This window comes from Prionailurus bengalensis, chromosome B2 (assembly GCF_016509475.1).
Source record: "Prionailurus bengalensis isolate Pbe53 chromosome B2, Fcat_Pben_1.1_paternal_pri, whole genome shotgun sequence".
In the NCBI taxonomy this organism is placed as follows: domain Eukaryota; kingdom Metazoa; phylum Chordata; class Mammalia; order Carnivora; family Felidae; genus Prionailurus; species Prionailurus bengalensis.
Window position 1 is genome coordinate 67,526,484 of NC_057349.1, and position 12,787 is coordinate 67,539,270.

Here is a 12,787-nt window from a genome sequence, read left to right on the forward strand (position 1 = left end):
AGCTGCCTTCTACTCTGGCACTAGCCTCAGGATAATTGCTCCTATGTGGGCCTCGTTTCCAAATCGTGGCTACTTTTAGCCTGTCATTATCAGGTCATATTCAGTTGCATACTCAGGTGCAAAATTAAGAGGCTAAGGATCCAAGAAGACATTTGTTTTGAAATTAGGTCTGTTAACCATTCACTAATACATTATAAAACTAAAACTACATTTAGTTTTAATGGCTCATTTGGATTATGAAAAATCAAAAATGCAAAGCATTAGCAAACATTCAAATGCTAATATTTGAGAAAATTTTCATTCATGATATATGTAAGCAATGGGCTACAGATTAAAAGATGTAAGGACTTTGTTTAGAATAAAGGGTAGTGTCCAATTATTGTCAGCTAAGGAAGACTTTGTAACCACGCCAATATGGCTATGGCTTGGTCTGATTACTCGAGTGAACTATCTAGGGATGCGGCCTGTAGTAGTGGCAGATGGTAAAGTCATGGCCTTTGGAGTCAATAGCTTGATTAGGAACCCCAACTCTTCTACTTATTATCTGCATAACCTTGGGTAAGTTACTTAAATGCTCTATGTTCCTATATACATGGCTACATACATGGAGATGATGATACTCATCTCATAATGCTTCAAATAAAATAAAATAATGCGTGAACAGTACTTGGTACAATGTTGACATATAATCAGAATGAAATAAATTATATTTATCAGCACTGAAAAGTACACCTGAATTATTAACGTAAAATAATACAGCTAATGATAAAAGTGTTTTGGTACTATGAACATAATAGTTACAATTATATTGATGTGAACTAACATTCACTGATTCTTAATATCTAAAGAATATATAAAAGTATATATAGATACATATATCTAAATAAGCTGAATGCTAATTTAGCATCAGTTGTGTTCACTGGCCTTTGCATTAAGCTCAATTACAATTTCCATTGTAGAAATATCTAGCATATTAATAAATCTACCACCAGCATCTTAAATAATTTTATCAAATAATATGCCTGAATCCTAGTACAAAGTTTATAAAAATTTAAGACTTCTAGAAGATATAAGTGAAAAGATACCCTCTCATATGTATACACACATACTCTTACAAAAATGAGATCAAAACTAAAACACAGAATAGCATGTCACATAAATGAGATAAGACTAAACTATACTCTTTCTCTTTTCAAATTCTATGAATCTGTGCACATGGCCAAAAAAGGATACTGTATGTGATATTCAAATAGTATCGTCCAGCTGGCAATGTTGGATGTAAATCACTTTTCCGCTCTATTAGACGATACAACTTACGAAAAGTAGGTAATGCTGCAGTTCGCATCCAAACAATAAAATCCTCATTTATGAACCCATTATTATCTGGTTCAGAATCCAGCATGTACACTGGTTTAACCCAGTTTACTGGTTTTGTTGTATCTTAAAAAAAGAAGAGAAGGGTGAGGGGACAAAATATTCAATTCTATTAGGAGTTTCACTGAAAATTCACACTCAAATAAAACAAAGATATGCAATACACAATCTGAATATTTTTCCTATTTTCAAAGGTATAAATATACGCATATTGAAGAAAGTCTTGAAATCTAGAGACAAACCAATTCCTCATGTAATAACAAGTAATTACAAAGATTTGATGACTATCTCCATTAAGAAAATACTAAAAGTACGCTATGAAGTACATACCAAAAAGCAGATGATTTAATGCAAAGATATAATGGTAAAAAACATTACATTGCAAAATTTAGGAGGCACAGAATCAAAACTAAATTTAAATTTATAATTATAATAAAAAATTGGGTCTTGTTTAAAAGAAACTTGCCTGCAATTTGTAAAGACAATGGCTGAAATGCTTATAAGAAAATACCAGAAAAATTCAAGATTAAATGTACATGCACATTTCCTTTAGAATTTCAGTACATTAGAACATCCTACATATTTTACCTAACTTGGTATGAAGTTAAGAAAAGTTGCTGTTTTTAAAAAAGCATAAAAGTTTTTAAGATTCTAAAGATAGAAAATTTTAGGTACTTCATTAAAACTCCTTGCTTATATCATATTTGAAAGAAATATTAGTAAATTTTACCTTTAAATCGTTCTTCTAGACTTTCTCCTCCAGGGGGATTTCTGAATTTTACATTTTTATCTGTCCACCAAGCAATACCTTTCTTTTTCAAAGGAATAGGTGTAGGATGAGATTCATTGCCAACCAGAAACAATTCTAATGTATCTAAACACACAAAAAAGAAAAAATTGCTAAGTATCTATTGAATATCCATAGGATCTACTATACTCTGAGAAATAAGGATCTGGTATCTGCTCCCAAAAGGGGTTATAACCGGGTAAGCAGGCATATGACATATATTTGCTCTTGACTACTTATATGTGAATTATCTATGGTAACTTTATAATCCTAGATGGACTTCTCTTCCCTCAATATAGTTATAGGTCACTTCTCCTATATGGCTAGCTGGTATATGATAAGGCGAAATGTTTTAGTATTAACCCAAATAAAATAATTTGCAGGGTAAATTTGCTTCTCTTCCTTTTCTTTAAAAAATGCACTCCTAAATAGTTTCTGGCTTATCCATTTCTCTATCTGCCCTGTGCAATATGGTAGCCACTAGCTACATGGCCACAGAGCCATTGACATTATGGCTGGTCCAAATGATTATGTTTTGTAATAATATATTATTATACTTTTGAAACAATACATTTCAGGAATTAAAAACTCAGTACAAAAAAACCAGAATATAAAGTATCTCCTTAACTTGAATTTAAATTAAAGAATATAAAATATCTCACTCATATTTTATATAGTGAACACAATTTATACAGTAAAAAGGTAATAATATTTGGGGCATACTGGGTTCAATAAAGTATATTAGCAAAAGTAATTTTACTTGTTTCTATTTAGTGTTTTTTTTTTTTTAACGTTTTTTTATTTATTTTTGGGACAGAGCGAGACAGAGCATGAACGGGGGAGGGGCAGAGAGAGAGGGAGACACAGAATCGGAAACAGGCTCCAGGCTCTGAGCCATCAGCCCAGAGCCTGACGCGGGGCTCGAACTCACGGACCGCGAGATCGTGACCTGGCTGAAGTCGGACGCTTAACCGACTGCGCCACCCAGGCGCCCCACTATTTAGTGTTTTTTAATGTGCCTATTATAAAATTTTAAATTATATATACATGTCTCACAATGATGGTTTACATTATATTTGTATCAGACAATGCTGCCCTAAAAGATCAACTATAGCTCCTTTGTAATGGTATAAATATTTGAAGTTGGTGGAAAAGGCAGCCTGGCTTTTATTTTATCATATATGAAATGTGAAAGTTAGCAGAATGTCTCCGTTCCTTTCTTCCCAGAGAGAGAATTCATTCTTAAAGTATAAGAATTCTCAAAAAAGTCCCAAATCATTATGACATTCCATTGAATAACTAGTTGATATATTTATTTTAAAGTTGCTGAATTTTTCAATTTCATTCATGTTTACTAGACTACCAAATCAGTATCAATAAATTATACAAAGTTTTGTAATTATATATATTTATAATCCATATCTTTTGTTTATAACTATATCATACCATTAAACATGCTGTTGGCAATAGCTCCACAAGGAGCAATTGGTTTGTCTTCGTTTCTTCGATAAGGCTCACATTCTTTACTGGGATTCTGATGTTTGAAAGGAAAAGAAGAAAAAATTATTACACAGGCCTCCAGGAGAACTATGAGCTAGCCATACTTACTGATTAAAAATTCAATCCCTACATGTGTCTCACCTGCAATGCAGACAGAATAGATCTGTATTGTAAAGACTATAAATAACATCACATTTAAATACTCAAATTATTTCTTAACATAATTACCTTACATAAAGGTAATAATTGTATTACCTTTATAATGTAACCCTTCCTTGCATATATTTTGTCATACATGCATATATCAAACTGACTTTTTAAAAATTTTCATATTAACACAAAAATCATACCACAAGGAGTTTTCTGTGCAAGAAAAATTAACAAGCAGTCTGTTGTCAATCTTAAACCAAAAGTAGACTGGAGGCTCTAGGTCCAGCTATATACTACATGCCTTTGGGCAAGTTCCTTGATTTCCCTGGGCCTCACAAAATGAACATGTTCAACTAGATAATCTCAAATTGTGTAATTCTAGGTTAATCCCATGGTCCCATGTCAAAGGAAGGAAGGAGGGAAGGAGGGAGGGATGGAAGGGGGCTAAGGTAGATTCATTCCTAGAATATACCGCTCTTCTTTAAATTGTGCATCCAGATACTAGGAAAACAAAAATGTTTTGACTTAGTCCCTACTGAAGATTTCAAGGAGATGTAGCAGTTGCAGGATTAAACCAGAGATTCTACCAAGTCTGAGATTAGGTATATGTCCGGGTTGTTCTGAAACTCCGAAGCTACAGTAAGCCATGTCTCAAAACACATAAAAAAATTAAAAATAAATAAATAATAAAATAAAATAAAATAAAATAAAATAAAATAAAATAAAATAAATAAAACAAAACAGACTAAGATATTCTTGATTGGAAATTAACTAGACCCTAGTTAGTCCTTTTAGGGCTATTCTATTACCAACCAACACTGGCTTGTATCCAACATTCTTTGTGTCTAGACTGGATAAAGAACTGCCTGCATGGAAAAAAAGGCTAAAGAAACATGTGGCAGGGATCTCATTAAGTCTCTTTAATATCTGACTTCTCAGCTTTCTGTTCCCTAAGCCTTCCAGATTTATAAAGTTAGTACACTGAGACCTTGAAGACAGACAGTATATAACTGGCTTATGACTACTGGAATGTTTTGATGAACACTGCGATTTCGAAAAAAAAAAAAAGTTTTAAATATAAATAAACTCTCAGAAGGGAAAATATATCCTAGTCACTAAATTCTTTAGTAAGTTTTAAAAGAAAGGAAAATATTATTTACTACCTATGCATCAGGTACTGAATGCTAGATACTTTGCAGTAACTGGCTTAGGAAAGCCATGTAATGAGTACCTAATATATCATGTACCATGCAAGGTGCTAGAAACAGAAAAAAATTTTTTAAATAATAAAGTCACAGTGTAACAGAGGAAATAGATCAATACACAACCAATTATTATATGAAATAAGTCATGATGAAGGTGTCAATATACGTGTCTATATTCGTTCAACATATATTTATTAAATGTCTTCCATGTGCTAAGCTCTGACAAGGTGTTTGGTATATGATGGTTAAAGAAAGTCATGCTCCCTGCCCTCATGAGCTTACAGTGTAGCTGAGAAAACAGAAGACAAACAACTAAATATATAATTACAAATTACAGTAAGTGTTATGAAAATAGTGTGCAAGTGATTATGGGGGATGGCAAAATAAATTACTTTGGAATCTATGATAAGGAAAAGTTGGCTCTGGAGGTGGTATCATATAAGTTAAGACCTAAAGAATAGGAGACAAGCATGTGAGAAGCAGGCAGAAGAGGGTTTTAAGCAGAGAATAATACATGCCATTGAGAAAAAACTGGATATTTCTGAGAAGGTAAAAGGTAAATGTAGTTAGAGTATGGGAACAAGGAGAATGACATGATGACACTGGAGAATTATGCATAGTTCAGGTCATCCTGAGATTTACTCCAAGTGCTAGTAGACCACTGAAAAATTTTAAGCAGAAAGTGGCATTTACATTTTTTTTTTTTAAAAGATCACTATAGTGACTATGTAGAAAATGACCTCAAAGTAGGGCCAGAACAAATGATGTGGAGAGAGTTTGGAATGAATGATGTGGAGTTTGTTAAGCAAGGTGAGAAGTGACTTGGGATAAGGTATGAATGAACTAAATATGTAAAGAAGTTATTTTGTATCAAAGGGCACTAAAGACAATAGCAGGCCTCCAGATGAGAGGGCCTCCAGGGGAAGAGTTAAAACAGCATCCTAGGCAAATAAAATGTAAAATGGGCAGACTACTTGGTCCCAGGAATGGTTAGGGAGCGGCTTACATTGCCCAGGGCAGCCAGGTCATAGCTACGTTAAAGACAGAGTATGAGCGGCTGCACCAGGTTCCTCAAAAAATTAAAAATAGAGCTACCCTATGACCTAGCAATAGCACTGCTAGGAATCTACCCAAAGGATACAGGAGTGCTGATGCATAGGGGCACATGTACCCCAATGTTTATAGCAGCACTTCCAACAATAGCCAAATTATGGAAAGACCCTAAATGTCCATCAACTGACAAATGGATAAAGAAGATGTGGTTTATACATACAATGGAATACTACTTGGCAATGAGAAAGAACGAAATCTGGCCATTTGCAGCAACGTGGATGGAACTGGAGGGTATTATGCTAAATGAAATAAGCCAGGTAGAGAAAGACAGATACCGCATGTTTTCACTCATATGTAGATCTTGAGAAACGTAACAGAAGACCATGGGGGAGGGGATGGAAAAAAAAAAGTTAGGGAGGAAGGCAAACTATAAGAGACTCTTAAGGACTGAGAACAAACCAAGGGTAGATGGGGGTGGGGGAGAGGGGAAAGTGGGTGATAGGCAGGGAGGAAGGCACTTGTTGGGATGAGCACTGGGTGTTGTATGGAAACCAATTTGACAATAAATTATATTTTTCATTTTTTTTAAAAATTTTTTTTCAACGTTTATCCATCCTTGAGACAGAGAGAGAGAGAGACAGAGCATGAACGGGGGAGGGGCAGAGAGAGAGGCAGACACAGAATCTGAAACAGGCTCCAGGCTCTGAGCTGTCAGCACAGAGCCCGACGCAGGGCTCGAACTCACGGACCGCGAGATCGTGACCTGAGCCGAAGTCGGACGCTCAACCGACTGAGCCACCCAGGCGCCCCGACAATAAATTATATTTTTTTTAAAAAAGAGTATGAAACAATGAGGCTAGAATAGCAGGTTGGTAGCAGATTGTGAAGGATCTTACATATAATATTAAGTAACTTGGACTTCAATCTATCCACTCTTAAAATCTTTAAAATTTTTGAAAGCCACCTGGTTTTAAAATCATGTATTTTGATCTAGCTCAGGGATCAATAAATGATAGACTGCAGGACAAATCCAGCCCACCACCTGTTTTTACAAATAAAATTTTACTAGAACACAGCTACACTACACCCATTCATTGTAAGTACTATCTATGGCTACTTTCATTCTACAGTGGCGGGAGGGGGGTAGCTGTATCAAGAGACTGTAAGACCCACAAAACGCAAAATATTTACTGTCTGGCCCTTTACAGAAAAAAATTCATCAATTCCTAGTGTAGTCTAAAAGCTTTGCTTGAAGCCTGTAAGAAAAGAATCAGTCTCCACTTCTTTTGCCCTCATTAAAGACAGGGTGTATCTAAATTAAAAAAAAAAACTATAAACTATAAATCAACCCCCATTTTCTGGGTCTCTGAACACACCCAATTCATAATTCCAATCAAGAAATTCAGAAAGGACTAAGAACCTGGTGTGTCTCACAGAACACCATCTTCTCTGGATTTGAGTCCTAATCCCACATGGATTGCAGAATATTGCACACTTAACCAGAATCTTTCAATAGATTCACTATTTCTTAAGATCTCAAACATCAGGGACCAACAATAAAACCAGTAAAGATAACCTAGAGCAGCTATATGGTCACAGGACTATTCTGGTTACAATATAGTCTTAAATTGCATTCTAAGAGATTCACTGTTTCTTTTTTTTCTTAATTTTTTTTTTCAATGTTTATTTTTTTCTGAGAGACAGAGAGAGACAGAGCGTGAGCAAGGGAGGGGCAGAGAGAGGGAGGCACAGAATCCAAAGCAGGCTCCAGGCTCCGAGCTGTCAGCACAGAGCCTGACGCGGGGCTCAAACCCACCGTGACATCATGACCTGAGTCAAAGTCCGATGCTCAACCGACTGAGCCACCCAGGCACCCTGAGATTCACTGTTTCTAAGAAATCCTCAATAGCTCTGGAACTCTGAAGATTTGCTGTATTAGCAACAATTACATAAAATACTTGGGCACCACCCACCACTATGAAAAGTTGAACAACAGTCAGGAAACTAAGATCCTCTAGCCCAAATAAGGCTGGGCATCAGAAGGGAAGCTTGTTAAAAAGATATTTTAGAGCTCCACCCCTGCAGAGACTGGTTTACTACACTTAGGAGAAGTCTGGAATCTGTATTTTCAAAAAGGTTCTCAGACAATTTTTCGGTAACCCATCCTTTGAACTTTACTACTCAGGCTTACCACAAGTTAAAAAAACAGACAGCATACATGTTCAATTCTAAAACATAACCTCAGAAACTAAAAGTAGTTTATTTATACATTCTTACCGAGTATAACAGTAATGAACAAACTCAAAAAAGAACCAATTATATACACAGAATACTAGACTCATCAAAATTCCATTACAGATTAATAAAGCAAAAATCCAATGACACTACTAGAAAGAAGCAGGTAGAAAGAAATTGTAAGAAATCATTAATCTGTGCAAATTCCAGGTGAAAAAAAATTTTAACTAAAACCCCTCACTAAACAAGTATAAATGACAAGTAACACTTTAATTTCATCCTGACATTATTAAATTTAACATTTGTAACTGAATAATTATTACACATTCTTATTTACATCTATCACATTTTCATATTTCATCATTTTACTTACAAGCAAAGCACTAGCATCTCCATTTAGCTGACTGTCATCTCGAGATTTCACATAACGACGATGGTTTTGATAGAAATTAGACAGTCCATAATACATAAACACATTACCCTAGAGAAAGAGAAGGGAAACAATTTTCATATGAATCTATTAAGTATAAACTTGTTTCATGCATACTTAAAGGCTATGTCATTTGGACTATATTAGTTGAGAATTTGTGGTAACTTAAAATAAGCACTAGAGTGAACCCTACCAATCCTTAACAATCTAAAGCAGTACAAATTGTAAACAAAGTTAAAGAAGGTATGGTACAAAAATCGAAGAGTAAACTTTGAAAATATCCTTAAAGACTTCAAAGAAGTACTATCTGCATTAAAAAAAAATACCTCAGGGAACCTATTAGCCTATTCTCTACTTTCAGCTTCAAATTTTTTACAATTCAGATTGGTTTTCACCCAGAGTCAACTTTTCATTTTTTTCTGACAAAATTTTTTTAATGTTCATTTATTTTTGAGAGAGAGACACACACACACAGAGCACAAGACGGGGAGAGGCAGAGATGGAGGGAGACACAGAATCCGAAGCAGACTCCAGGCTCCGCACTGTCAGCACAGAGCCCATCGCAGGGCTCGAACCCACGAACCATGAGATCATGACCTGAGCCAAAGTGGGACACTCAACTGACTGAGTCACCCAGGCGCCCCCCAGAGTCAATTTTTCAAAGGGACAATGGTCAACTTTTATTTATTACCCAAGTAAATTCTGAACTTGAATTGAGACATAATATATTTCTCAACAAGATACTACACATAATATAAGTAATTAATAAATTAACAATTAGTAAAGTATCTAAGATAATGAGTCAATGTGTAACAATAAAAAAATACTTTAATATAGCTGGAGGAGCCAATTGGAATAACTTGTGAAAGAAGGGTAATCTATATACACTACAATTGTTGAGAAGGTACCACAAAACCATCTTGAATGACTTAGGGTTATATATAGGAGGTAGCAGAAACAGTAAGCTATTTTCTCATTTCTGGTTGCCACCTCCATAGTCTATAATCAAAAGTAACTCAATTAAAAAAAATTCATAACATTTCAAGTATGCTTTATTTGACTTGCTATTTTCATATACACAATTATTTATTTAAAATTTGATTTTCAAATGTCAGATTATGCAAACTTTCCCACTCTGTATAGAGAAAATGTTTATATACATAAAAACTTTTTTTTTTTTTTTGGTTATCAAAAATATCACAGAAACAAAGAACATGCTTAAAAATATCTCAACTAAGAAACAGTATAGTAAATTCAACTTATAAACTGAAAAAGAAATCCTTTCAATGAATACTAAGACAAAATAACTTTGAAAAGGCCATTAATCCAATTCAAAGTTTGGTCTTGTGAAGGGACACAGAGCCCACAAAAGAATGCACTTTTCAGAAAGAGAAGCTCTGAAATAAGTGTTTTTGGATGGGGACAGAAACTACTGAAACTACTAATCATTACAAGTCTGTTTTATCTCCTTAATTCTGTCTGTTTTGACAAAAGCAGAACTTGATGCACCTATCTTTACAGTTTTCTTCATCATAGTGAAAAAGAATAGAATTTTTATGATGTTTTAAATTTATATGGGGGCGCCTGGGTGGCTCAGTTGGTTAAGCATCTGACTTCGGCTCTGGTCATGATCTCACAGTTCGTGGGTTCGAGCCCCACGTCAGGCTCTGTGCAGACACGCTCAATGTCTGGAGCCAGCTTCCGATTCTGTGTCTTCCTCTCTCTCTCTGCCCCTCCCCTGCTCACACTCTCTGTCTCTCTCAAAAATAAAACAAAACATTAAAAAGAAATTAAATTCATATGTTATTTCTGCTGAAACATAGTAAAATAATTAAATTACTGTCTTCTCCCAAATTTATTTTCATGTTTTTTAAGATAGTGTTATTATCCTTTATCTCAGTGCAAGAGCATCTACAACCACTAGATGGCAACCATCTACCAGAGACTATAAAAGTCACCGAGGCCTTTAAAAATATTTTAAGTGTGAAAAAATCTAAAAAGTTGACATGTATTAAAGTAGTTTGGCTCCCTGAAGAATAAAACAATAATTTTTTAAGCTCAATTTTTAGGTAAAGGAAAGCCCAAACTGGTCGTATAATGCCTATTCTAAATCTTCATGTCTTTTATAGCATCTGCTCAATTTCCAATGACAGATAAGTATGAAAACAAAATACACACTGACAACTACACACACACACACACAGTTCTAATTGCTTATCAAGACATAAAAGATCAATAAAGTTTCACTAAGTGTTTGCATTTATGGTAATTCATATCGGATAGAAAATAATACAATTAAATGATGAATGAATTAGTAAATGTTCTAAAGTAAAACTTGCTTTAGAATTAAAAGTAGGTTAAACTATTTGATATAAACATGATAAAGCCTTGATTTGTATAGTAATAAAATTTTCCAGTGAAAAGATAAAATATTTTAAATTTAGTTTATAAAGTACTAACTTGACTACTTAAATAAATACATATATTTAATTACCAGAGAGCATAATGCAATAGCCAAACAAAACAATCTTGCTCAAAAGTGTATGTACTTCAAAAAATTAAAGTGATTACAAAAAAATGAAATAACTAGTAAAAAATTTTTAATGAAGTATTTTTTAAAGCAGGCTTTTCTAACACATTGGGAATACTGACCTCAAATGACTGTTCCAGTGTGAAGTTAATGGTACAAATACAAGGTGTCACATTCGGAGACAAACATTTATTGCAGGGACTGGAAGGGTCTGTTCCGGTATAATCAATCTGTAAGAGAAAAATGTAAGTAAGCACTCCCTTGAAGAAAGTGGATACACTCTGAAATAAATTGCTATTCAAAGGAAAAATGAGTTCAATGAAACAACTTATAGTACAGAAAAAAGTTGTTTTAAGGTATCTGTTTATATTGACAAAGTAAGGTAATAAAAACTGGAAAGGGTCCTATATTATTCTACTGGCTCATCTTTCCTAAATTTGTCTCTCCTTTTTACCAAGAGAAATATAGTTCTACATAAAATCAGATATAAAATTCTTTAAAAAATTTTTTTTAGGGGCGCCTGGGTGGCGCAGTCGGTTAAGCGTCCGACTTCAGCCAGGTCACGATCTCGCGGTCTGTGAGTTCGAGCCCCGCGTCAGGCTCTGGGCTGATGGCTCAGAGCCTGGAGCCTGTTTCCGATTCTGTGTCTGCCTCTCTCTCTGCCCCTCCCCCGTTCATGCTCTGTCTCTCTCTGTCCCAAAAATAAATAAACGTTGAAAAAAAAAATTAAAAAAAAAAAATTTTTTTTTAATGTTTATTTTTGAGAGAGAGAGAGAAAGAGAATGAGTGGAGGAAAGGCAGAGAGAGAGGGAGACACAGAATCTGAAACAGGCTCCAGATGTGGGGTTCAAACTCACAAGAGGAGAGATCATGACCTGAGCCAAAGTCGGACGCTCAACCAACCAAGCTATCCAGGCGTCCCAGATATAAAATTCTAACTACATGATGTATAAAGATTTACACTGCTATATAAAGTCTAAACAATTAAAATACCAAACTGATACAGAGATCAGTAAACCAATCATTGCTCTCAAATCTTCCCATCTTCAATACTTTTCAGTCACCTCAGCTTTCCATGGTACATTTTCAAAAAAAACAAAAACAAAAAAACTTGGTGTTGTAAAATAAAGAATTTGTGTTGTCTGCGTCCTGGTTTTCTGGCAGGGAGCTTCTAAAACCCTTGGAATTTCCTGAATGACAGGAGTATACTTGTTTTCGATAAGCCTCTTGATTCACACACTAGAGTTTGTGCTAAACAGATGGCTCAAGATGGGGGCTGGTCACCAGAAAGACTGTATGTGGTTAGGGACTTTGGCCCAGCCCGACCTCTGGGAAGAGGGAGAAGGATAGCAATTTAGTTCAATCATGTGGGCTAATGTTTAATCAATCATGCCTGGTCATGAAATGTCAATAAAAACTCTGGAAATGGAAGCACAGGGGAGCTTCCTGGTTGGTTAACCCATTGATGTGCCAAGAGAGTGTGATGTGTGCCAAGAGAGTGTGATTCCATAGAAAGGCAAAAG

General features: G+C 35.0%; 1 protein-coding gene across 1 annotated transcript in view; it reads right to left on the reverse strand.

Annotated features, from left to right (window-relative positions):
* The window catches only part of TMEM30A (transmembrane protein 30A), a 40,245-nt gene that overhangs the window by 3,901 nt on the left and 23,557 nt on the right, over nucleotides 1–12,787 (reverse strand). The window contains exons 2-6 of the mRNA XM_043591841.1: nucleotides 11,387–11,494; nucleotides 8,678–8,785; nucleotides 3,608–3,695; nucleotides 2,105–2,248; nucleotides 1,234–1,440 (exon numbers count right to left, since the gene is read on the reverse strand). Of these exons, the coding sequence (XP_043447776.1) occupies nucleotides 1,234–1,440; nucleotides 2,105–2,248; nucleotides 3,608–3,695; nucleotides 8,678–8,785; nucleotides 11,387–11,494 (655 nt within the window). The remainder of the gene's footprint in view (nucleotides 1–1,233; nucleotides 1,441–2,104; nucleotides 2,249–3,607; nucleotides 3,696–8,677; nucleotides 8,786–11,386; nucleotides 11,495–12,787) is intronic.